The 27,689-nt window shown below is 41.2% G+C and overlaps 1 protein-coding gene across 3 annotated transcripts in view; it reads left to right on the top strand.

Annotated features, from left to right (window-relative positions):
• ofcc1 (orofacial cleft 1 candidate 1) overlaps window positions 1-27,689 on the top strand; it is a 63,079-nt gene that overhangs the window by 12,727 nt on the left and 22,663 nt on the right. For all 3 annotated transcript variants that reach the window (XM_028968436.1, XM_028968444.1, XM_028968429.1), the window contains 9 exons: window positions 585-653; window positions 816-889; window positions 1,881-1,992; window positions 5,449-5,688; window positions 8,765-9,028; window positions 9,819-9,948; window positions 14,868-14,962; window positions 16,609-16,778; window positions 26,227-26,463. In XM_028968436.1, coding sequence (XP_028824269.1) covers window positions 585-653; window positions 816-889; window positions 1,881-1,992; window positions 5,449-5,688; window positions 8,765-9,028; window positions 9,819-9,948; window positions 14,868-14,962; window positions 16,609-16,778; window positions 26,227-26,463 — 1,391 coding nt within the window. The remainder of the gene's footprint in view (window positions 1-584; window positions 654-815; window positions 890-1,880; window positions 1,993-5,448; window positions 5,689-8,764; window positions 9,029-9,818; window positions 9,949-14,867; window positions 14,963-16,608; window positions 16,779-26,226; window positions 26,464-27,689) is intronic.

The following is a 27,689-nucleotide window of genomic DNA, read 5'->3' as shown; positions in this document are numbered from 1 at the left end:
AGTGCAAAATATTATCCAACGTATTTATAGCTTTAATCTTGTTTTGGCAACTTTGGACTGAAGAAAAATTGATCCACAATATGTTACAGTGGATCAGATGTAATGGTATGTAGCTTGAGTCATTGCTTAAGTTGGATAATCAGCCTTATCTATATACTAGTGCAGATCAGTGTTTTATCCCATCATAATGGCTCAGGCGCTCCCCAGCTGTTAGTGCGCCCACTTTTCATTGAAAGAGCACATTTATCCACTCAAGATTCCATATCTATTTCAGAATAATATTGTCTGTGTCTTTCTTTTTTCCCTTTTTCTCTTAACACACAAAGCCTTCATGCTACTTCAAAAGAGTCTGTCAGTTAGTGATTACAATGGCCTGTGAATAGAGGAGGAAATTTGCTGACTGAATGGTATCCCCAGAAATATTCATCAAATGCTACCGTGGTATGTCTGTAGGGTCTGGCTTCGATCGATCGCCTGGAGATTGTATTACCACATTGTTTAGATGCTGTGCTTAATTCGCACAACCAGCATTCTGCTGAACAACCGTCCCAGAGTGAGCGAATGTTTCATCTCATTTTTGGCAGGATGAACAATCGGGGAGAGAGTGGGCAAAGAAGAGAGGTCTGATGGCCTTCTTAAGGGAGAATGTCGAGGTATGTGCAAGAATGTGCAATCTGTATTTCACTAAATTCAAATTTCTGATAAAACCGTAAAGTTTTTAAACTAGTAGTAGCTGTGATATTACATCACAGTACACTAATTGGAAATGATATACTTCCACATAGCTTTCTTAAATGTTCTTTTTCCCCTCAAAGGAATTAAACTCCCGTAGAGACGCCCACCAAGAAGAGATGATACTTCAGGACAGGCTTTATGCCTCATTTCAGCAGTATGTTGCCTCTGCATTTGGCTCCGTACACAGTTTATATCTTTAAATATAATCTCTTCTATATCTATATTTCCTTCAAAAATACTTGTATTTTGCTGATATGTATGAGGCTGGGTATTGCATGGTTTTTGTGCTGTCCTGTCCTGATATATTGTGGTCTCTTTAAAACACTGCAGGGTACAAAAATCTGCACGCAAAGGGGCATCAGTTGTACTCCATCCACTTCAGACCACAGTCACACATATTCTCCCTTTGCCTTCAGGCCGGAGCATTAGGTTTTTAATAACTGTACCACCATAACAAAATCAGCAAAATGTACATCAGCCTTTTTTCCATGCTCGATGCAAGTTGTGGCTGTGAGGTTAACACCACATCTGTCAGAAGATCCTCATCAACAAATGACCTTTGCCATTTATGCCTGGCCCTTTAAATTAGCCAAAATATCATTGGTCGGCTGCTGTTGGAGACTTAATGCATATCACCTAAGGCAACACTGGTGAACATTCAATGAGAAAATTATTGTGGACTCTTTTTGAGATGGTGGCCGAAACGACTTTTACTCAAACGTGTTTTGATTCAGCGGCCCAAGCACATTACATTTATTTGGCACCATGCTCTATTGTGATGATTCCTGATGAAAGACAGTGCAACCCTTTCTTAGAAAAAAAAAACGAACACAAACCACCAAAAAGTCAATGTGACATGGCTCCTCTCTTGTTGAGGCAGAGCGCATGATATTGTCTTATTTTGAATAATTAAGAGAGGGCTGCAAACCACAGCTCAGAGGCTTTATTGCATTGGCTCAGCTATGATTGAAAGGCCAAGAGGTTAGGTAGAGGGGAAGGGAAAGAGAAAAAAAAAACACAGACGGAGAGCGTGTGAGCGTGTGTTTTGCTGGGTTTTTATTAGATCCGCTGCTGTTGGCTACAAGTGGAACAAGCGAATGTAATATGCAGGTGGTTCGTAACACGGTTAGGGCCTGTGTTGGCAGGGCGGAGAACCGCTTGCTGAAGGCGCTGCGGGAACGCAGAGGGGAAGTCATCACCAAATACGGACATCTGACGGTGACCCCGGCGACAGTGGAGCCCATTCATAATTGGCAGGTACTGTCCTTTACCCTGCTATCGGTCACGATGGGGTAAATGGCAACGTAACCAAACATTTCCTTTATATCCAGTGAGCATATCTTTTCCAGAGGTTTTAGACTCTGCGAGGCTGTGAAGGTTGTATTTACAAAAGAGAAGGTGAACAAAAAGGTGATGTAATTATGTGAAATCTCCAAATGAATGTAATTTTTGTGGCAGTGCAAATTTCTCTTTTCTCTCTCTGTCTTGCACATGCATGCAAACATGCATTAAAATACAAACATAAGCACACACTCACACACTTAGAGAGAGAGAGAGTCACACAGCCTCAGAAATGAGACTTTTTGCCATTAAAGAATTTATTTTTTTCTTCTTCTGTCCTTCTCTTTTCATTTTTTCCCCCTGGTGTGCAAAAGATATGTTCTATATTTATAAAGAGAGAGAGGGAGCAAGGGAAAAAAACGACAGAAAAGAAAAAGAATGTATGTGTGTGTGTTGTGTAGAAACAGGAGCATGGAGGTTGGATGAGGCTTCTCCACCACCATGCAGGCTTAGGGATGTAATGAATCTTCTATCAGCCCTTCCTGCCAGGGTGACAACTCGCTTTGAGGAAGGTTGTAAATGCAGGAGAGATTGTGGTATAATTCCTCAGACTGGCACTTCTGCCCCCCAGTCACCATTCGATTATCTCCCAAATTGCTGTGTTTCAGAGAGATAAAGATTTTTTATGGCTTGCTGACTTGAAACAACCAGCGCAGCCAGGAAAAGCAATGGCCAGCCTGCCTTGCATAGTAATTTCATTGGTAAATGACAAAATCTTTGTTTATATGACATTTCCAAAATTACTGCGGCAGATGAATCTCAAATATAAAATGTCACATTTGGCATGCAAAACTATGAAAATATATTTCTGTGCAAAATTCATGGAGGCATTTAATTTAGAACGTGTTTAATAACCAAGTCTGCCTGCATCAGTAATCCTGCCTGGAGGTCCCGAAAAGATTGTCATATTTATTCACCCGTTTTTTTCCCCTCTTTCATTCCGAAGCCAAAAATTTTAAGGGTAAATGTTCATTGTTAATTAAGATTTACTAATTAAAATGAAAATAATTAACGAGAAAGCTTAATCTCTGAATATTAGGCTATACTTAGAAAGAAAAGAAGTTTTTGTATGTGGCATTTCCTGTATATTAAGAATGTATTTTGTGATCAGTCAATGCGGAACCCTGAAAGGTATTTCGGTAAAGGACACCCTTCTTGCCAAAAAAATAAAAAGGTGGGGTGGGGTGTGGTGGGGGTGAAAAAACCTGCAGAGAATATGTGGTGGCTCCTTTGATCTCATCTGTAGGAATGGTGTAATGTTATGGCACTTTAAGCACAACCAAGGCTTTGGGCAAACAAACCACCTCTGATATGGAAAATTGGCTCACTTCACCTTTTACCTTCCTGGAAATCTCGACTCTTGACTCTGCCTGATATGTGTGTACATGTGTACTGTAGGTGAGTGTGTGTGCATGTGTCCATCCCAACCAGATCATAATAGTGTCATTTCAAAACAAACATCTAGGCAACTTTGTTGTAAAAAAATGTATGTGTTGCCACATGAAAAAATTGTGCATCTTCAAAGCTTCATCGTTATATTATAACAAGGATACATCAACATTACAGACTATAGGGTGACTGAAATATATTTAGAATTTATGCATGAAGCTAGTTATAAATCAGTTATACGTTTTGGTTCTAAGTTGGTGGGATATGATAAGGTTTCTTTGAGAATTAAAATATATATTTTATGTAAGATCCTTACCCATTTTTGTTTTGTATGAATTGATATAAAATCCCTGGTGTTTTTGTTTTACAAATATATTATCATTAATTAGTATTATTAGTCTGCCAGTGTACAAGTTACAAAGTATTAGTGTAAAGTTCAGTGCATTACTTGGAAAACTTTTGATCATAATTTGAAAACTGAACATGGTCTGGCTACTCTGAATGTTCTTGTTTACCAATGAGAATTGCTGCCAGCTTCAAAATTATGTAAAGCATGTAAAAGGTAATTAATTACAGTTTATGTATTTAACAGATAAATACTTGATGCAATAAATTAGATTTTGCACTAGGTTTATAATCTTTATTTTAATAATATTTGTTTTCAGATCATCTTGTGATATGCTTTTATAATCGCTATACACATGCACACGCACGCACGCACACATACACACACACACAAACACACACACACACACACACACACACACACACACACACACACACACACACACACACACACACACACACATATATATATCACCGCTCTTGTAGTGGCTTGGAAGCCATAACCTTCTGTATGGGATGTGTGGGTTAAACCGCTTTACCACCAATTATGCTCATTTCAGTGAAGCCTAAATAGTTTTTTGTTGTTGCCCATGCAAAGGCGCTCCGTGGAGAAGATAGGGTGGCATTACGGCGTGGCTCAGTGAGGCTTTTCCCACTGTGCAGGGTGGGTGCAAGATTAGAGGAGAAGAGGCGAGCTTGGTTTCACACCGTCTTTGTGAGGATGGAATTCTTCACGTGACCCCACACCCTCTATGTATTACATTAGTGTGTATACTTTAGGATGGAAGAAAAAAAAAGAAAATAGTCTTTAATAAAAAACAGTTTTTGCACTCCAAAATGATTACAATAGCCTTATTAGACTGTAATTTAAACACAATAAACAGTCTGATTTTATTCCAGGAATAAGCTTGAAATGTGTGTGACATAATAATCATTAGCAATTAGTCTACAGTAACCATAGAGAGTTGTAATTTTGTTATCACATTAATAACCAATTAGAATCCTTCAGTACAGAGTGAAAAGAATATCTTGACTAAGACCTGAATGCAATAACCACTGAATAGTAGACTGTATTATGAATCATACTTCCATCCACCTTGTCACCTAAAACATTCACACATGTAGCCTTTCTAAAATGCATCTTGCTAATCATATGCATAAACAATCGCTACTTTAGCCCCAAACTGTGTATTTGGTGAGGAAATGTCTGACAGGTCATGTGTTTGTTTATTGTTTTGTATGGTTTTGTCAATGATGGTACAATAGGCTGATGTCAGAGCAGCTCCAGGCTGTGCGTCTTGTGTTGCCGTCTTCCCACGCTTTTGCCATGGCGGCTTACAGGCTGTCTTTGCTTTATATTTAACTTTCTGCTTTCTCAAATGAATCTCCACTACATATGGCCATGGAGTTTTGTGTCACCAAATTTTGTAAACCAAATCACTCCACATATGCTTTCTTATGCTGGTAGGAAATACCACAGGATAAAAATGACCCCGTGTTAAAGTAAATATAATCTGTACACGTGTCCTTGATTATTCACATTTAGATGATTCAGAATGAAAAACATATAATGCAATGCACATGCAGTATACGGTATGTAGAATGTACATATAAAATCATTTCTTTCTCTTGGACTAGGTGGAATGGGCCCATACCCCCCAGCCTCTAGAGGTTCGCCTGAATTGCCTGCGAGCAGTGAGGGACAAGCTGCCAAGAGGCCACTATGCCCTCAATGTGTCCCTGCATAGCCGCCTGGGAGGGCCGGCCCTGCACTGGTCTAATCTGAAGGAGGAGCGGTGGGCAGCCTCTACAGAGCCAGTTGAGCACAAGGGTCGCTTCTATGACACCGAGCTGAACATCGACCAGAGCCTTCATGCTGTAAGTGCTGCACATAAGACTAGAGACAAACGCAACAAGCTGAGAGATACTCTGTGGCTGCAGTTTCTCCCCACAGACTTTCAAACTTCCAAGACTATTTGCACCACTGCCAAACAGGCCAAATACCATAAAAAACACCTATATCAAAGACACAGTGACAATGTAAAGCAATACCTCCCCTGAAGGGGCCTGCCACACTCTGAGCCACACTCCCTCTTCCCCAAAACCCCTCCTCTCCACGAGCAGTAATGTGTTTTTATTCAGGACTAAAAGACAGGATGTGATTTGTGGCAATGGGAGCTCATTCAATAAGGCCCTCTTTATTGAAAAGATGTGGGGGGAAGGGGCACGTCAGAAAGCACAGTCCTTCACAACCCAGGCTGGATGTGTGATAAATAAAATAAAGAAAGAAATATATAAATAAAAAACATATTCTTCATCTGAAAGTAATTCTGACACTAAGAGCCTCTCACATTAATACACATTCTTCCCCAACACGGAGGGTGTGAGAAGGGATAATGCTTTGAAGTGAAATCCAAACCAGAATTTGCTAAATGCTATCTTCAAAATAAGCAGAGGTAATCTGTCAGATGGAATCAGAATGCACAGTCCTCTATGATAATAGCACCAGTCCGCGGCGCTGGATCAAAAACCTCCCCTCCGCCATCCAAGGCTTTACGATTTGGCTTCACTGTAATATATAGATCTGGGAAGGTTATGAGAACTTATATTAAACATAACTGTGTCTGTGAGGGGAGAAAGACGTTGTATTAAAATATGCTGCCTGGGTTTACTTGAGGGAAATCCAATATGAATAAAACAGCAACTTTTCAAACATGACATTTAATCCATGCATGTAAATCACAGGAGAAGATCTATTATTCATTTATATAAGGGCACAGTGTTTTATTGGAATGAAAATGAAGTACAAATTCTCTGAAAAATTTACCGCATTTTCCACGGGCCTGTGAACACACATCATGGATTCACCTTGAACAAAGGAAAAATGACAATCTTGAAATTTTAAATTCTATTTTATATACGTCTGCAAAATATGAATGTTTATTACTTTAATTACAATCCACTTGTTTACATTTTGGATTCGAACCATCATATAGTTCTTTAAAAAAAATTAAAGATTTTAATCACATTTTAAATCATGAACCACATAAGACTAATTATTGGAGATTTGCAGTGTTAAGCCACGTTCCATTTGGAAAGACCTACAAAAGGATGTTTTTATCTGAAGGATTTTTTTTTTTTTAAGATCTACCCACTTTCTCTTTAGCTGTGCATGTTCCCTGTCCAAAGCCAGTCTTCGGATGAGGATTGTGCGGGCCTTAGCACATGTGGCCATACTACAGTCAATGCGCTGGTGGGTGTATTCATCAACACTCACTCCCCTGATAATATTGTCTGGCACTCTTGTGCCATAAAGGATCGAGTGGGATGGCTAAACTGAATGCAGACCCTTCTCTCTATTTCTTTCAGTCTTTCGCCTAAAAAAAAAAAATGTGGGATTTGATTCGGAGGTAAAAGGTTTAGTGCGCCATTGAGAAAGCCTCGTGTCACTTTCCCATTCCTCCAACAGCCCCTTCTCTTATTTATAGGACTCGGTGGCTGTTTCCCATGTGGAGATGCTGAGCAGATTTGTTTGTGACTCTCAGGATTGGCTCTCGTGTTCGCCCTAGCCCACATTATTGTGCGATTTTCAGCAGCTGACTGGTGCCTCCTGAGAGGAAATGGGGAATTAGCAGCAGTAGGAGGAAAGCGGCTCCTTGTTTGCTCACTTTCTCTTTCATTCTTGCTCTCCTTTCTTTGTGCTCTGCCGGTAAAGAGTAAAATTAGACTTCCACTTGATCTGTATTCAAGATTAATGCCAGACAGTGTCTGCAAAACTGTTCATGGCTTGTTTGAAGTTGGATGCAAAGGAGTCAAACCCTTATTGTGTTGAGATTGTGTGCATTCAAGGCGCACCATCATAGGAAAACGTTTGGCATCTATTCCGAAGTTCATCTTGAACTAAATCTCGGTTTCAAACCTTTCATACTTCCCTCATCCTCTTAACTAAATGCTTTTAATTGATTTTTTAAAGAAGAGAGATAAAGTAAATCTTGGAAAGTAAGTCTTTTAAATCCCTACGTCTGAGGATGGGGGCATAGAAAATAAAAAGCACAAAAGAAACGCGATAGTTTAAATGTTTTAATAGCAGATTCCACTAAGCAAGGATGTACTTCTATGCTGCAGTTGGTTCTGTTTGCTGTTCCTTCTGACGAACCGTCTGTCAGCCTGGCATGGGACGCTACAGTTTCCTTTCTTCATATTTCACTGTGTGGGGCATGTTTTTTTTCTTCGAGGTAAATTAACAATATGAAATATTTTCAATATCCATAATATGCAATATTATGCCAGCCATTTTGTCCTGAGTCAGCCTTGGCCCATAATTTTTCAGGCGCTAACACAAGCAGATTAGCATGGATATACATGATTTATGTTATAAAACAAGTCTTCACCATATTCCATTACTACTAATAGAGGGATGAAATATTCCTGCCGGTGACTGATGAAGTGCCATGCTCCTCTCTGTCAGTTCATTTTTTTAAAGGCGAATACAGGTCTGTCTACAATTCTCAGTGTAAATAAGAATCCATGTTTTTTATCCACTGCAACGTGGTGTGTTGCTAAGGGTCCTGTCTCTTCACATATGGCTCAGTTTACATACAATTTGAATTTTAATATATTTAAAGTTGTTTCCAATTATACTCAAGTTATGTGATCTTTCCATGAGCTCCTAATTTAATCTGCTGCTACTTCAAAATGCTGCTTGCACATTCATTTTTACCTCTGATATTAGAAGGTTGCTACCTTCCTCCATCCAAAAATATAATCTATTTATATTACAGAGATATTGCAGTGGTTACATTAAAGAAGTGTTGTAGATCTTATTAAATGTAGACGGCAGATATTTTTTATGTCCAGAGACATCCCTTGTAAAATAAAGGTTAGGCAATAAATTAATTAGAATAAAATGCCAGCCTCTGTCTGTTTGGCTGCCTGTCTTGTTCTGGATGCTCAGGTCCTGCCAGCTGCCTGTGACATCCTGCCGTGCTCCGTGTTGATCTTCAGGCTGCTGTCTCTCCCAGGGGAGCACAGCCACATGAGCGCTGTGGTCAGCTGGGCAGCCTTCCCTGTGTGTGACGCTTCCCTCAGCATCATCCAGGGCAAGTTCAAAACTCCCCTCCTGAGAGGCCGGCCTGACCCTACACTCGACCAGTTTCGAAAGATTGAGGATCTCATCTCAGCTGACCTAGACAACTGGCTGTGCAACCTGTATTTCCAGGTATAATATATATTCTGTAGCACAAAAGATGCAACAAAACTACACTGTTTTAAGCACTGACGAGAGCAGTTAGTAGTTTTATGGTCTTATAAATCCACTATAAAGACTTTTTTTTATATCTTCAGTAAAGCTCTCAAACTACAAAGCCAAATGTGAACATTTTGTGAACATGAATTACAATGGCTGGATATGCACTCTGAGGACACCATTTTCAAATGATCACTGAGAGTTTTACTAATGTAAAAAAAACTACATGTGGGGCATCCTGGGCAGGCAGAAGAGCAGTTGCGTGCTTCTCTAATGGGACAGAGTGGCTGCAGTTGAGTATGCGCTTACGTATGCCTGTCTCCTTACAGCTGTGGTCAAGTTACATGTGCACTACCTGCTCTCTCTCTTCGCCACAACTGGATCTGGTGTGTGGTAAATGGCTTTAGCGTGCAAATTGGAAACTGGAGCCAGATTGGAGACAAACCACATCTTTACTAAACATATCCGGATGCATTTGAGCCTTTGCATTGATCGCATTACTCAACAGCTTAACTGAATTAAAAGGCAGAACAAGAGTTCCTTTCATCATTGATGCTAATCTGTTTACCCCAGCTCTCTATTATTAGAAGTTGCATTAATCACTGATGTCCAATTATGTCCACTAATACCAGTAAAACAGGTATAATAGAAGTAAATCCACTAATGGCACAAGCAGAATAAATAAGAGCAGTCCTGTTTGTCTCCCGTGTTCTCCTGTTTCCATATGTCAACTGTCTCACTGGTGCCTCTGTGGTGGGTACAGGTGAGGAAGCTACCTCGGGGCAGCTCTGGGGGTCCAGAGCACAGCGTGGCCCTGCACATTCCCCCTCAGACCCAGTCCTACCCCAGCGAGAGACCGGCAGCCTCCGCTTCCAGCTCAGCATCAGTGCCAGGTAGGACATCGTCACTGCCAAGGGCTCCACGGGGGGACAAATGCCATTGAATGTCACTGCCAGGGGTGCCACAGTGGCAGGTTTCAGTAATCATGCTGAGATGCTCATCTTTGACAATGCTCACTTCCATTACTATAAAAGATTACATCTCCAGAACTGACTTTGGATTTGAGTTGGTTATACCTGACATGTTTACCACATGATATTAACATAACCCATGCGCTCATGTGGCATTAAAGTACAAAACCTAAACCCTGCCTGAATGTGAATGGGATGCTGCTAGTAGGAACTCATTTAACCTCTGCCTCATCTATTTGCATACTGATCATTTCATTTTATGAGTGTTCCATGTTTGTTTGAGAAACAACAGATGAATGCAGTGGGTCGCATGCTGAGATAAAAGTAATGATACTGTTCCTTGCATTTGAATGTAAGCTGTGATCCAGAAGCTCAAACGGCACACAATTATTAGCAAATACAACCGCAAACTCCCCCTACTACACCCCCAAACAAATTGGCACTGCATTGGGGCCAAAAGCTGTCATTACACACCATGCTTTGTTTGGCCACTGTGTGTGTTTGTGTGTGGCTGCATGCCTCTTCTTTTTCATCCTGTATTCATATACCTCCTCAAGGTTTACTACTGGTGATGGCAGGATTACACAAAGCAGATATGGGATTTATAATGCTGCACACGCCTCCTGTTGTCCCCAAATATATTTGGTCAGGTTGTCACAGTTCTTTTCTATCATATTTTTAGTCTAATTCATTAAAAGCTGACTGTTCTATAGTACGATCTATAGTGTACACGTCATAGTGTGTACAGTTTAGAGGCAGTTTAGAGTTCTCTCAACTCCTCACTTTAAAGTCCATCTCAGGTCATCCAACAAAGTTGGCAAAGTAAGCAGAAGGACTTTCAAACACTGCAAGCTGCATTTGGTATTGATAGAACTTGAAAGAACGAAATCTCTGTTATCAATAGATCATGTATGTATACAATTTATGTAAATGTATATATATTTGCGGAACTCATCTTTATTTAACAGTGCGGAGGAAAAAAATTCTGGGGTGCTCAGCTTTAAACATCACACAGCCTTTTTAATTACAAATGAGTCGTGACAGGTCTGCTGGGTAGCAACCTGGCCCATTTAAACGTGATGCTGGCTGACAGCTCCGGAGTGTTCTCAGAGTACCGCAACATGTGGAAGAAATTGGTCTTTTACATTTCACAGCTTGTCACTTCCTCTTCAGGACAACCTTTGACCTCCCACCGAGATCCTAACACCCCACGAGGGAAGTGTCCCCATACTGAGGCACTCTGGGAGATTTATGCTCTGTTGCCACACTGATGGGAAAAAAAAAACAGAGAACGTAGCCGACGTGGTATAAAAGAGAGGAAAATGTCAGGTGAGGGGGTTAGAGGGAGAAGTGAACCCTATCTGAAACTCAAATAGCAGATCAAAAGGTGTCCCTTGCGGCACGTCTCGCTCGGCTTTGGTAAGCTGAGTTGACGTTTGTGTCACATTTGCATATGGGTGCGTTCAGGTTGCATTACTTTGCGAGCAACTTCTGATATCTAGATGAGCGATGCCGTCATGTCGGAGGAAGATACAGACTTTTATTAGAGATACAGACTTTTATTGCCCTCAAACAAAATCTCATTTTGTAGAAATGCCTTCCACCCAATGTGCAGATCATGACGTTTCCTCAGTACACTGGGGTTCTTTTCCCAAAAATCTAAATTCAAAATGCTATTTGAAAATAAGATACAAAATATTGTGTCAACATAAGAGCCGAAAACTAAGAAACATACTTTAAGTGGTTATATCATAAGACATAGCTAGAGGCACTATGGGTTAACTGACCTTTCACGTTTACAGTATGATTCGGTTCTGCTGGGTTTGTTTGAATTCACATGACTAATTAAATTAGCGCTGCACGTTCTGACTGCCCTTCAGTATATCAGTGACCATGTGCAGTGCTTGTAGTTTGTGAATTGTGCTCTGTTGCTCTTTTAGCCTTGAGTTAATGCATCATAATATAGAGGCCCTTGAGCACAATGACAATTTCCAGGATTTTTTCGTGTCTTGGTCTTGATGGCCTGTGCAGCGAAGAGGCTAACCCATCATGCCTGCAGACGTGGGCTGAACTAAGGCTTAAGATCGTTGTTCACAAAGACAGAGCCCTACCCCAATTAACTTTCCTACAGTCTGTGTATTTTTAATGGACTCTTTAACCTTTGTTACATCAAAGCTTGTTTGCAGAGATGCCAGAACACCTCTTGATTCCCCCGTGCCCATTCGGTAAAGTTGATAGAGTGGGACAAACATACCCAAGGGACATTTTCCTCAAGTGAAAAAAGTGCTTTGAAGTGACAGCTCTGTCATCAAGCTAATTTTTGCTATAATATCATTGCAGTTAGGCCATATGCAATCCACTGTAATGCAAATATAACTGGCTGTTGGCCAGAAAGACACAATGTGAAGAATTGTATAAAATTGTAAACCAAAATGTTCAATTTACGGGTCCATTTGAAGGCATAATAGAAGAATAGTGTATTTTTTTTCTCTCCTTACCATCACTCGGAAGCTCTTTTATTAGCTGTAATTGTTGACTTTGGAGTACACAATGCTGAAATCAGAAAAGGCCATCTTTGACATGAAGCACAGTTCTCCGGAGAAATCAATAATTCACTGACCTTCGAAACGATGCAACTTTTGAACCAAAAGGCAGGGTAGGGGGGTAGCCAGTGTCTAGGTGAGCACTGAGGCCTGCATGCACACTCACTACCAGTAACAGGCCCTGTGGCCCCAGGCCCTTCTCCTGCGCTCACATATACACATAGCACTGGGGAAACCGTGGATAACAAGGAGCCGTTGTTCGCCCTCGGAGAACACAGGTTACGGCCGCGGCCTTCCAAGTTCACGGACGTAGCCTATAGCTGTCAACACTGTGCTAATTCTGGCCCAGTACCATCTAAGCATCAGGCCTGGGCAAGTGTAATTAGAGTGGAAGTTGCGGCATTTCGTTCGCTCTCTCCCCATTAAAACATGGTCGACCACAGAGGAGTCAAGGTGCCAGAGCTCCAGTGATGGGATTTACAGGCTCCAGCCAAAGAGCAGAGACAGTGCACTCTGTGGCTCTGGACATCCAGGGAACCTTCATTAGAGTCAGGCAAGCTGACCCACAATGCAATGCAGCATATGTAGAGTATGTTTAATTAGTTTTCTTTACAGAGACAGGGGATTTCGGTATAAATGTACACTTACTTTTGAAGGTGAAAATTAATGGTGCGATTATTGGATGAATTAGTAATGTTTAACACTGCTGGACCCCTATGTGCATAGCTGCTAGAAATAATAATAAAAAGCAAACACCTACGTCCTGAAAGAAATTTCACCCATTTAAATATAATATGTCATTAAATGGAATGGATCCCTAAATGGACTTTGTTCAAATGATGGTTTTCTTGTGGGCATATTCTTAACTAAATATTTTTAACAGTCCCAATAAATGGATTTTTCTTAAACACGTTTGACTTTCACAAACGGGCACACTTGTGAAACTGAGTGACTGCAGCGCCTATGACAGGCAAACCATGCAAGAGAAAGTTTCATAATTACACAAGCCTCTTAATGAAATAAAAAACACATATTCCTGCCTCTGAGATAAAGCAGATTTAACCCCATTACCTTGTAACTGTAGGCATCGCCAATGTTTACCAGCAAAAGTGGTAATTAAAACTTACATCTGTGTGTGAATTAAATCTGATGTCGGTTCCAAAAACGGAGAGCGGATGTCAGAATCCTGCTAGGCAGAATGCTGCCACTATTAAACCCATTTTAGCCTTCAGAAGCTTTCCTGATATGTTGCCTATATTTAAAAGTTATTATTACTGATATATTTAATCCTGCAGCAAGAGTAAAATTATATCATCTGGGAAGTTTCCATATTTATTATATAGATGTGACTGGCTACAGTAAAAAAAAAAAAAAGCAATGAAAAAAAGTTTCTCATCGTGAAATTTTTACATGTATCAAGCTAAGGTTTACTTAATTAGAACCCCCAGGCAATGCAGGAACCCTTTTTTAAATTCTGTGAATGTTAATATGCTAAATAATGCAAAACCCCAGCTCTTCAAGCATGAGACACACATCTGGCGGCTTACCATTTAAATTACAGGAAAAAAAGAGAAAAGGAAAGAGAAAAAAACACTTCAAAAGTAATTTTCCAAAGGAAGGAAGAATGGAGAAATGTATTACAACTAAATTTAATTTCTTTTTCGATTTTTCATCATTTCTAATTGCATGCATTAGAGTGATCTGAGCCAGTGAGGTTGGGCTGCGAGATTTTCTGAGAGGTTTGTGTCTGTGTGTGTGTGTGTGTGTGTGTGTTGCTGTGAAAGTTTAATAGGTTGTTCCTCCAAAGAGTCTATGCTGCAGAGGGGAATCTACCGCCATATCTTTTCTGCTGTTCTTCCGACTGTACAACAGAAACAATTTACTGCTTTCACCCACTGATGCAAGGCCACCAAAACAATTACAGGGAGAAAAGAGTCCAGAATTAAAAGGCAAAAGAACAAAAATAAAGTGAAAAACATAACCAGATACCCTGTAGCTTTGAAAGTAACTAATTCATTGAAACAAGTTATTTGCATGCAATTACACTTGCATTGCGATTATTTAAGTATTCAAATTTGTTACAGCTGACATATTTATGGACTAGCTTTTTTCATTTTACTACTCATAAACAGACACAGTCATAACTGTTAATCCAGGTGTAATATGAATTAACTTTTTGTTTAATTTTAACTCAGTAAAGATCCCCCTGCATGTTTTAAATTATTTTTAATTGAAATGTTTTGGCAATGAAAGCAAGGCACAGAGTGTATTACTTTTTTCTAATTTCTTTCACTCTAGGGAAGAATTGTACTGGAGCTGTCCCAAGCCCTGTGCGTATAGACGAGAAAAGCAATCCCTTCCCAATGAAAGCCAAGCCTGGAATGCAGCACAAGGTAACAATGTGATTTAGGAAACAGTTTCGCCCTGGAAATGGGCCACACCCCCCACCCCCACCCCTTAGCCTGTTATTATCAGAGATTTGTCAAAATACATTTCACACTAACAGGTATTTTTCAGTCTTCAAAGCCAGTTTTGATCTGCTTGACAAGCCAAAGCAGCTCAAATTCTGTGAAATCAGCAATGCCAGCAAACCTCTCTCTCTCTTTCTGTTGCTCTCTCTCTTTCTCTGTCTCTCACTCCCTCAGCCTAACTCTCTTTTTCTCTCATAATACGACTCTTCCGGGGTTCCACAGGACTTAAACTAAATGAATCAAAGCCTTTACTGTACCTGCCACACTTTGAAGTGGTAATTGCACAACGACTCCCTCTTTGCTGATCAGGCATTGCTGTCTCAGTCATCACTCTTTCTGTTACGACCACCACACTGCATTCATGTTACTGCAGTTCAAGGGGCAAAATGAAGCTCTGGTACTCCTGCCCCTTCATTATGGCTGCCGCTTTGTCCTGACCAGACGATGGCAACTTTGAACTCCTAAATGAACAGATTAAGAAATGATTTTTTTTGTGTTTTCTTTTTGCCTCTGGCCCACAATGGACCTGAGTTGTTTTAGGCAGCTCTCTTTTCTTTGTCAAATGTCAACGGGCATGAGGCAGTTGTCTAATGATTAAGTGCGGTGATCTCAAACGTGCCCGCGCCTGGAAGCCAGGCATCAAATTTCAGGGCCCTCGACCTGTGGCGCGGGCTAATTAAAATGTATTCTCTCCCAGCCACCACTTCCCCCAGAGGGACAGCAGAAATCACATTTGAAAATCTCTTCTTAAACTATTGCAATAAATTTATTGTCAGGGCACCCGGAGAACGTCGTGGCTTATTTATATCTCCTGTTTTTTCTCCCTCTTGTCTTTTTTTTTTTTTTTTTCTTTTTTATGGTTGTCATAAATGGTCATCACCCTGATATTCACACCGTATCCGGCCAAGGCTGTCCTGCGAAAGCCACGGCTGCCTTCTTATTACATGGCACTATTTATTGCGGTCGGGTTGGCCTTCCAGGTGGCGGGAACTGGGGAATGAGCGGGCGTGCTTTTAAACGCCAGATCTCATTAACATGTATAAGCACGGAGGATCTCACAACTTACAGCGTGCGGCCTAAGCCCACCCAAGGGCATAGTGGAACACTCGTCAGGACGAAGGAGCACAAGCTGTTAGCACGTTGGCGGCTTAACAAATAATATCAGCGGCAGCCCAAGTGCCTCTCTGAAATATTTAAAACCCACTTCCTGACTCCATTCCCCCATGTTTATGACAGCAAATGACTTGTTACACACATCAAGCCCCGTCTGAAATGAACCATATCGCACCGTTAAGCGTTAGGGCATCTTTCTTCCGACCCACCTCCCCCTCTTCTTCTCTCTCTTCACTGCATCTTTGATTAGACGCTGAGTGTAATTTGAGTGTCATCCGTCTCTGGGGTTGATTGCAGCATGCGTGCACGCGCGTGTACGTGTGTGTGAGGGATGAGGCCCGGGTGTCGTGGCACTGTCACCACGCTTCCCCAGATAAATCGGGAGCAGGCGCTTCCTGCTTTGATTACAAACGACATCCGCGTGTGTGTCTCCCCCGATTTTGTGCACGAAACAGAAGAAGCCAATCAACAAGACAAATAGCTCAAACCCCTGTCTGAGAGGGAGCGTCGCGCCTCCACCACCACCGCCACCACCGCCGCCGCCGCCCCCTGTGCAGCCAGCCAAAAAGGAGACGCAGTGGAGGCTCACCGCCGACGAGCTGCAGGAATACAGATTCTCCCTAAAGTAAGTCTCACAACTCATTATCAACTTCACCATGTGAAGCCCTGTGTGTGTGTGTGTGTGTCTGCCTCCAATAAATAGATGTGATCACCAAATGTCACGGAATGTCTGGAGAGTAACCATTGACAACGATTTCACGTTACTGTTATTAATTAACTCCCTTTGTGGAGTTTCGTTTTTTGAATGATTTTTGATTAACGTTTCGGCACTTTCCATATGCAGACAGAACTGCTTTATTTCATACTTTTAGGAAATAACTAGTTCCCCATGTTCTATTTATTGATTTTGGCAAGGAGTCCTTGACTGGACGTGGGTGGAATCAGTGCTTTAGAACACAATCAAATCCAGCTTTCCACATTAGCAATAAGTTCCCACAGTGTGTTTTCTTTCATTTATAAAAATGATAAATTTATATTTCATTTAAATAATAAAAAAAACCCTGCATCATATCATAAAATTAGCAGTGGAAAAACAAGCAGTATTATTAACATTTTGTCTGTTCCTATATTTGGAGGCAGCTTTTAGGGGATTCAGAACATGTTAATGTCTTCACAAACTTGTCCCCCTTGTCATTGTTTAGAGACATAATTCACCAATGGGTCCCTTAGTTGCTCTTCATTTAGCTAATTCCTGCTGACCCACGTGGTGCTGTTCAGACTGGAGGGCGAGGCATACTGATGATATCACGTCCTTCCCGCATTCTGCAGCCCGCCTCTTCATCCCGAATTCTGCTCATATCGAATGATTGAGGGATATTACTGCCATCTAGAGAATCACAAAAGACTGAACTCATTGATGTTTTGTCTTTTTTCCCACATGCTGCATGTGCCTATGCCGTGCATTGTAACAGGTTGAGAAGAGTGTTAAAGGAAAGTGCTGTTTAAAAATGCACAGCAAAAATACACCTACACCACCATTATTACTAAATAAAAGGATGTAAATATTTGCCTATTTTCTATAGTGCATGAGACTTCCAAAAGGGTATTATGGATCCGACAAATTATATTTCATTTCTGCTAGTTTTAATAACCATACACATATGCAATTAAGAAAGAGCCATAGGTTTAAAAAAAGAGTAAATGGAATAATAAAGAAATTTAAAAAGGCCTACACTACAACACACAGCTGTGAAAAAAAAAAAACAATTCCTAACACAAAGTAGCAATGACTAAAAGCTCCTGGCATACTTTTTAAAAGACATTGAACGCTGCCTATTGCTCACAATGTGAGGCACATGAATAACGTTTGATATTTGAAGTTTATCTCGATAGGGCAGAGTCTGTGCAGTCCTCCCTTTCTTTGAGCCTGATTATGTTCTTCTCATTTTATCCGCTGCAGATTTACATATCAAAAAATGAGCTGTTGGTTGCTAACCTCAAAAAAAAAAAAAACGACTTCCCAAAACATCCATGGAACGATAATAACCGTAAACCATAAATTATAATTTCAAAGAAAACACAATGCTCCGAAGTGCAAGTATTGACAATAACAGTCAATTGCCAGAAAAATGAAAAGACCGTGAAAAATACGGCAGGGATGATTTTATGAGTCTATCCCTCTCTGTTGATATCTGTTTGAAGAAGACATGAAAGACACTCTCTGACCTTACAACTTATTTGATGTCTGCAAGTACAGTCTTCGCCACCTTTCTTGAAGAAATGTAAGCAAAAGAAATCAAAGTGTTCAGATGTAGCCTCCTAAGTATTCTCCTGACCACTCTAGTACAAGTAAACATTTTACTGCACTCTGGCCTGCAATAGAAAATATGGTGAATGTGCTATTAATACACTTTACCAATAAATATATACATTTTATCACGTGAATATAAAGTCCCACCTGGGGCTTATGTGTAATTTTATAAGATGTTCCTGGAAATAATGTGGAAAATGAACATATTTTGAAAAGTGAATAGGTAGTTTGACATGAGATCCACTCCTATGAAATTACAGGGCTATGTGCTGAATTTAAACAGTGTCCACTGTTGTGATTTATATGGCAGGAATTTTGTGGTTTCCTTCTTCTCATCTAAGAATCTGGCATGACATTTGACTAAATGTCTTAATTACATATTTTTTAAAAATCTATTGTTATCAGACACTGGTTTGTGTACATCATTATATTATTTTCATATACACATATTATTTATATAATATTATACATTTCAGCTTAATTAAATTGCCTTATTGATGTTATTATCCAAGACTAGTTTTGTGCATATGCAGTAACGCCTAAGTTTTTTATTTGTTTTTAGAAAACTGTTTTCTGGGCTTGCCAAGTTACATAGCATGTGGTGCATCATCCCCAACCACATTGCAGTAGCCTATCAGTGCTGTTTATACATGTTTGCTTATTAATTAGACTGCTTGGTGCTTGTGTCATCCAACCAAATTTTTTTTTTTTTCGTCTTTCGTTTTGGGGAAACCTGTTTTAATCAAACTCACTCTCACATAACAATTAGATCTAATTAGCCCAATTATCAAGACTCTAATTACACTGAAATGTACCCCCTAAATCTCATATCAATTATATCTGTGACTTTTCTTGTTATAAAAAGAAAATGGCAGAGATAAGGCAGACTGTAGCAGCACCCCTCGCCTCCAGAGGCCATGTGATGTAGCCAGTATCTCCACACTCATTTTACACTTAAAAAATGAAGAAAGCCCTATTATGTTTCAGACACATGCTCTACTTATTGCCTCTATTTAAAGAGGTTACACTCAGTTGTCTGGAAAGAGTTCTTTTTGTTTAGTTTTAGCTTCTTACCATTGCTAAAATGTTTTATTATTATAATTATTATTTTATGTTTTACCTCATTGCAGTGATCTCCAAATCACTTTATTATTATGAATGATAACACATTTATTATTATGAATGAAAACACATTTATTATTATGAATGAAGAACTAATGTCTGAAATTAATGGTTTCAGACATAAATGTTTTAGCAAAGCAGCAGCAATGTCTCACCTTTAATGTCTAACATATTTTCTGGAGTAACCACTTGTTTTTCAACCAAATGTGTATCAGTCCATGCTAGACGTCATTTAACATTATTTCCACCAGTTTAGAAACTTGTAACGTGTGTCTTAGGATGCCTCCTTTTGTTTCTAAGAACCATTAGGGCTTGGACAAGTGTTCTCTAAAATCATTTTAGAACAGAGTGACCTATATTTCTTCAGTCTCAGTGGTTGAGTGTCTATTGAGTCTCAGCCTATTTCACAGCTATTGATGCGACTTCTATCCAACACATTTCTCACTATGAAGTACTACAAATATAGTGTACAAATTGGTTTTAGAACCATGTACACTGACAAAAACTGAGCAAGAGGAATAAAAAAGATTTTAGGAAGATTTCTCGCTGTGATTCTGACTCTGTCCAGTGCGTCATGTGAATAAGAACAGTAGTAACTTGAATAAAAGTATTAGAAGCACAGTCTATCATTGTTTTAATATACATGGTGTTAGGCCCCTCGCAAAACAGAGAGACACAGTGGTTAAAATGTCCATTCAACAATCCGTCCTGTGTACAGCAGGGCTCCATACAGGCTGCCAAAGGTCAATCAATTCTGATCTAATTCCTGGTGGTGTTGTGTCTAGAGGTGATCACCTCAGGTTCCCATGGCAGGAAGAGGTGGGCAGGCCTGGCCTTGGCCCATGGGAAGGCCCCCAGGATCCGGCACATGTGTTGGCCTCGCACCCACTTCAAGGAAATCTGAGCTGTCAGTTTCTGCTGAGCCGCTGGCCCTGGTGCCGTTGCCTTGCCCTGGTGTAGTGGGTGCGTGAACAGAGCAGCCATGGTGTGTTAGATGTTCAGAGCTGCCCCAAAGAATTTGTACATGGTGCCCAGAAGAGAGAAGTCCCCAGTGCCGCACATTGTCTTTGGGCATAACACTGAATCTCAACTCTCTCTCCTTTTTATTTTTTATTATGTAAGCAGTGTGCAGCTATATAGCTCTGAAAAAAAAACACGATTAAAATGGGAACTGGATGGACATTCCATGACAAACTGCATCACACAAAAACTAACAGTTAACAGGTTGTGCCTGTAGCTGTTTTCTGTGCATGTGCACGCTTTTTAATATGACATAACAACTCTTGTGGTTTTACAATCGCAATGCAGAACTGATTACGCTCTGCTTGTTAATTCATGTCCTCAATCACTGGCACTTGTAGTCTCAGCAACAATATCCTCTTTATTCTGAGATACTCTTTGTTTGCCCAGATAAAACTGAAAGCGCTCCTGTAATTGTGCACAGCTGAGCGCACCCTGTAGTTTTCGCTGCGCCCAGGCGTATGATGCAGTTCTTCAGTTTTACGTAAAGCTTTTTGGCTTGGAGCAGAGCTCGCCGCATCTCATCAGCAACTCCTCCGCCAGCAGCCAGGTTCCCGCTGGAGATCCTCTATCTGAGCTACTCTCTGGGGGCTCTTCCAGGCTGCAGGGACCCCACAGAGCATGAAAACCAGACAGCCGCCTGTGCCCGCCACTGTGCCCTGATTGAAGGGTGCAGTCTCGCCTGGTGCTCATCCCCACCCACAGATCAGCGGGATAAGACAGCACGAGTAGCGTGATTTTGACACAACACGTCCATAGGGACTTTGTGTGTGTGTGTGTGTGTGTGTGTGTGTGTGAGTGTCATATTAATGTATGAAGCACTGGAGTTGTGTTTTATGATACCCAGATGCCCTCATGTTGCATTGAAAGACTCATTCCCTTTACCTCATTTTTAGGTGACTGAGCAAACACATGCGAATTAAAGGTGTGTGTAGCTTTCACTGCAATTACTGGTTCTGTTTACTTAACATTAAAGTCTCAAATATCATGCTGTGAAACATTGGATTATTTTTTAAAGGTCACAGACACACGTAGGTTATGGAAAGCAACCTGCCAATAACTGCTGTTTTTTTAACGCACTTTGTGAATCCCAGGGATGTTTCCAAAGCAGTTATTAATCACAACGGGACCTGCCATTTCCGCATCTTAATCTCTACCAAGCAGCGCAATTGGCCTATAAAAAGCCACATGTTGCATGCATTTCAACAGCTCTCATGGATCATGGCAAAAATGCATAGTGGGAAATATGATGTGATACTGCAGAGTCTGCCCGATCCAGACCAGCATCATCTACGTTTTTATTGGGACTCGTACACTTGCCTCACATGTGTGAGAGCAGCAGTACTAAAAAAGAAGCAGCCAGCTATTAGTCAAACAAGGGCTGCTAATTAAGTGGAACATATTTTTTTCCAACTACTTTTGATTAGGTTAGAGAGCCCCAGCTCCCATTTCTCCATCCCTCTCAGCTGCAAATAATTCCGATAATTTGGCAGTACAGCATTACTATTCTAATTATGTGATGTATTCCAATTCCGCCGCTGAGTCACGATGCCATAATTCCCTTTTACTATACCCCAAATACCTACTGCTCTCCCATTTTCTCAATGAAACTCGTTTATGTGCACCTCTGCTTTGCCAGCCTCATGTAAAATGTGCTGCTAGTAAAATGTTTAGAAGTTAGGGCAATTGCCAGGTAACACAAAAATACGTTTAAGGGGAAAAAAAAGAGTCAATTTTAGATATCCTATCACATAATTATCCCAACCCTTGGCTTTCTAGTTCATTTTTTTTGCTCTAAACAACACCAAGGGATGCTTTCTGTAAATGGCTGTAACCTGCACATGTGATTACCATTTAATGTGTGTTTGGAAACAGAAGTGAAGTCGTCTTTTTTTTTTTCCCTTAAGTGTTAAATTCTCAGCACTTCCTGACTTAATTTTGACCTCCCAGTGCGAGTTTTACCGAAGGCTAGGCTTCTGCACTTCCTGACGTAGCAGCGCTCCATCAGGGTCGGGGCTGACCTGTTTCTGCAGGTGTGAACTGTTATAGTCGAGATAATGAATGTAATGCAGCCACGTGAACGCTGGCAGAGCTCTCAGCATCCGACACAATGGATCCCAGCGCATGAATAAAAGGTCTCATCTCACACCGCTAGCTGGGACACAGCACTTCTATTCGCAGTGCGGCGTAAAACCTTACTCCGTCATCAGTGAAAAAACGAAACCAAAAAAAAAAAAGGTCAGTTTTTTTCCCAACTTGCGAAGGAATGACATAATTTAGTTTGCCGTTTATCTGATCTTGGCACATGATCACAATTTGCTACGCTTCCTCAGGGGTCACCCAAACAGGATGCCTGCTCCACAGCCTCCGCTCTTTTCTTCACAGGCCAGACTCCGTCTCCTTCGCCGGAATAATCATAAACGTTCGGCGGCGCCGAAGTGTGACATTTCGCAGGGCGGAGAAACCCACAGACGCAGCTTCGCTTCGGCGCGCGCCATCTTTCCTGCACACGCGCTTTCTGGGCCAGTAAGCTGAATAATGCGGTCTCTAGGTGGGAGCGGCGTGCGTGAGAGACGACACGAATTCTCTTCTCCCCGTGACGACCCTTAAGAATAAAGCCCATCAACCTGCGAAGGAGTCAGCCATGGCCTGTCTCACATCAAAGCCCTAAGTAGCGAGCCTCGGCGAAGGGAGGCTTGTGAAGTCGAGGCGCGCCTCAGACGAGCTCTGTAAAACGCAGCGATGAGGAAGACATACACTGTGATATCGCTTATCCTGCCATTTACCACCAGTCACTAAAAAGCACTGTGCTTTTCATCCATCACTCTCTTTCAGACGAGCCCCATTAAGTGAAACGGCGCAAGTCAAGAAACGCACAGCCGACGCTGTTGCCGGGCTCGCCATGCAAGATAGTTTGCCCAGAAGTTTTGGCTTTGAAGATATTTGCCCTTAAATTTTGCAGTGAAAGTGCTGCCTCACTGGAACATAAAAGCCCAAGTATTAATTCATGCATATATGCTTAATGCACTGGAGAGTTTATTAGGATCAAATAAATGAATTTCTTTTTCTGTAGACAATTTGAAATTGAACCTTTGGCAGAGGATGCACATTGCTAGAACGGTTGCTATGAGCGGCACATGGGAATGTAAAGGGCCGCATGCATTACCTAATTTATTATTGTACAGGAATGAGATCCATCCCTTCATCTCTTGCCCACTTGCATCTAAAAGGCAGCATTTATTTGACGTCTTTAGCTTGTTTTAACAACTGTGACTCTGCCTGACTATGCAAATCCACCGCACTCTCGATTAATGACACACGGCGTCGCACACCCTTCACGTGAAAGACAAACACCGTGCTCCCCCTCTCCCAAGATGGAATCCTCTCCTTGACGGCGAGGCTAAAAAGTGGTTTTGGTGCATTTATAAAACAATGCCCATGGCGCAAATAAAAAAGTGACAGCAAATAACTTAATCCTCAAAAATAAAGGATAAGTCCGGTCTTTAAGTGGCCCCAGATTTAGAGCTTTAACCGAAGGCAAAAATATTTCCCAGGGTTACCTTTGCGCGCTCTCCCCTGGAGCCATCTCAACATAAATCAGCTTTAAAGCCAACACCACTACCTCACTCACCCTGCCGTCATTACCATGCCAACTTAAAGGCTTAATACATGTCCCTGCTTGCTCCCTTACTTTATGCTATATTTTTTTTTAAAAGCCACAGCTCTGATTTCCATGTTATATAATGCCCAGAAAAAGCTGTCTTAGAGAAATGTCTCAGAGAAGGGATTATTTAATGTTGTTTACTATTTAAAACATTTCACCATTAGTTTTGTCAATTTGGCGAACATCTGTTTGGAGGAATAGAAAGGCAAAAAAAAAACTTCCGGGTGGATTTTTAAATTGTGATGCCTTGAACTGTTCTGTCAGCACTTTCCTTTTGATGATTGTTTCAGATATGCCTGTGCAAGAACTGGCTGTCACATTAAATGGAAAGGTTGTGATATCATGCAGAAAATTCCACCCACAAGTCGGAGCTCACCCACTCCGCCCCCCTCTGTTCCCTTTAAAACTCGCGTTCCATAATTGTAGGTGCAACGACGAAATCAATTTGGTGGTGATAACAGATTTCACATTATGTTACCCATTTCTTTTTGAAGAGCCTCTCTGCATAGACAGCTAGAAAGATTTCTGTTCATGCATCATCAATATCTTCATTACATGAAAGATGGGAGTCAGGTTTTATTTGGCATAGTTCCTTAATGCTTTTTGACAGGGCAGCATCTTGCCTGTGTCTCTGACACATTGGCTTTTTGTCTACTGTGTGATTTCACTTTTGCATATATGTGCAGAAAGCAGCTCTGTGCCATGCAACCAGGCATCAAGCGATAAGGGGGCGGAGGAGAACCTACACAAACTTTAGAATCCTTTGGTCCGTCTCCAAACATTACAACTTGTACTGCTGCATTCAAAAAATGATTGTAGAACTTTACACGTACACACATATAGTATTTTCAGCAGGTACTTCTTTTTTTTGCCCACTTGGTACAATTGAAAAGTAAAATGCCTGGGAAAATGGATTGAATTAGTTACAGCCTCAGAGTTAAAGCAGCTTCTGCTGAGTTGGATGCCGTGCAACTAAATGCCTGTAACAGTGAATATTTCTTTGTAGAACAAACTTGTTGACACTGCACTTTCCGGCCGGACCAGGCTTCTTTACACGTAAAAGCTCAAAGAGATCTGGTGTTTATCTTTTCCTCACGAAACCAGAGAACTCCAAATAATTTACCACTTCACAGAGCACCTTCCTATGGGGAGGCCAGAGGCCATCTCTCTCGCCACTTTCTTGTCACTTGATGTAAGAAATTGCCATGAACGTCCTATGACTTAATCCTCTGCAAATGGCACGCTTATGCAAGACATCTTTTTGTGGTTCAGTAGAAAAATCTGATGCTCCATATGACACCCATCATTTTCTGTTTTCGACCATATGCTGAAAATGTGTAGCACGTGCTTAAGGCAAAATATACATTTTGTCCCAGGTTAGTAGAATTATGTTAATTACTATAATAATTGGTGCAACCTAGCCACTGGAGAGGCATGTGACTGTTTGTTTCTTGGTACCAATCCCAAGCCCGGGTCAGGAAGGGCATCTGGTGTAAAACCTTTTGCCAAATGTCTGTATGAACAACCAGAACGGTCGGTCCACTGTGGCAACCCATGTCACGAGAAGCCAAAATGAGACAACAACAGCAATAATTATTAGCGCATTTCTAATGATTAATAATTTCTGAAATAATTAATTGTATTAGAAGTAATAGAGTAGCAGTAGTGCATTTAAGTATTTTATGCACATTTCAACTATCCACTTCTATGCACAACTTATCTGTATATATTTGTATATATCTGTATATATCTGTAAGATATAATACAGGAAAAGTGTAATTAAAAGTTCACATGCTAAAGGCATGTAATGGCTAAATAATAACAATGAACAATGAACATTAAAATAACTGCACCAATTATATTTCTGATGTTCGTTTGCGTTTGTGTAATTGAGAGAGTACTGTGCATTCCATCATGGTGTGTAAAATGTAAATGCTCACTCCCGTGTGTTGTCAGGCCTCAGCTCTCCGGCGGTGGGCTGCTGTGTGGGGGCTCGGCGGTGGAGTGCAGGCACTTGGCTCTGCGAATGCTGCCGTCGGAGCTGGGCCTTTTCCCGACGCACTACGGCCTCTACTGCGCTCAGCAGCTCTGTCTCATTATGCCTCTGCTGGCTTTGATCTGGTTTGTGAGGCTCTACCTGCATTACTGCAGCCAGTGGATCTTCCTGCAGGCCATCGCAGTTCCTGTCAACAAGTTAGTGTGTTCCTTCCTGCACTACAATGCATCTACACAGCAAGGCCTAATATACCAATTGAACATTGCAACCTGTAAGAGATATTTACACATTTTAATTCTGCCCCCCCTCCAAACACACATTTTAATAATACACAAAGTAACATTTTAAAATTACTAGACACGATGGCCTTGTCTGCACGTGGTGCTGATTTAATTTATGGTGTTTCACAGTGAGATCATGGATATGCTTGCAAAACACATTTTATAGTGAAGAACAAGCTCCAGTATTAAATCACGGCAACCGGGCTGACTGAACGGGGGAAAATATGTAGGGTGACGAAGGATGAATTAAAGGGGTGGAAAAAGGGAAGGAAGCGGGAAAGGGGAAGAGAATGAAAAGAACGAATGCAGAGGGGGATCACTGGCATATGACAAGTTCCACATGTCTGCTGGTGCGCTTCCTTCTGGCAATCAGCCCCAGAATGGGCAGGGCTGGTGTCTGGATTTTTTCGCTGATGGTCAGGAGCAGGCGCAGTGTTGACAGTGGGTGGGTGTGTGTGTGTGTGTGTGTGTGTGTGTGTGTGCCTGCCTCCCGGTCGTCAGCCATTTGCGCGCCTCTTGCTGCCCCTCTCTAATCAGCCCTTGGCAGACTGGACCACCTCCTCCTCATCATCCACTCACACATACAGCGAGCAGTACATGCTGCCATTTCAAACCCTCAGTAATATCAGATATGAATATTATGCCAAATTTTATGATGAGTTCAGGAAAATTTATGGAATTCATGGAATTCATGGCATCTCAATCTCCATGAATTCGGTTTTTTAACTTTCAGAAATGAAGGACTTTTTATCACTAGGAAGTTTTTGTTTGTATCTCAAATGAAACCTTTTAAACCTGGCAGAACAGTGTTGTTGACAATAGTAATGGCGAGAACCCAAAACCCCCTCAAGAGCAGCAGTACATGGTCAGGATCAAACGGATCGCAAATGGACCGCATTCTGCTTAATGGGGAGTGGCGTCCCTTTTCTCTGCCATTCAGGAGGGAATTAATGACCAAAAAAAATGGACTTGGCTCACACCAGCCCAACCTGCAGCTGGTAGATTAAGAAACAGATGAGCCTTGATGTTAAACTGAGAGAGTACAGTACATCAAAATTTCAATTTAATGCGTTCTGTTTTACACAACTTTATGGGGAATAAGGTGCAACACACAACGTATTGTGTTGGGAGTATCAGTGTGT

This window comes from Denticeps clupeoides, chromosome 2 (assembly GCF_900700375.1).
Source record: "Denticeps clupeoides chromosome 2, fDenClu1.1, whole genome shotgun sequence".
In the NCBI taxonomy this organism is placed as follows: Eukaryota; Metazoa; Chordata; class Actinopteri; order Clupeiformes; family Denticipitidae; genus Denticeps; species Denticeps clupeoides.
Note: the sequence above shows the minus strand (reverse complement) of the source record. Positions and strands in the feature narration are given on the sequence as shown.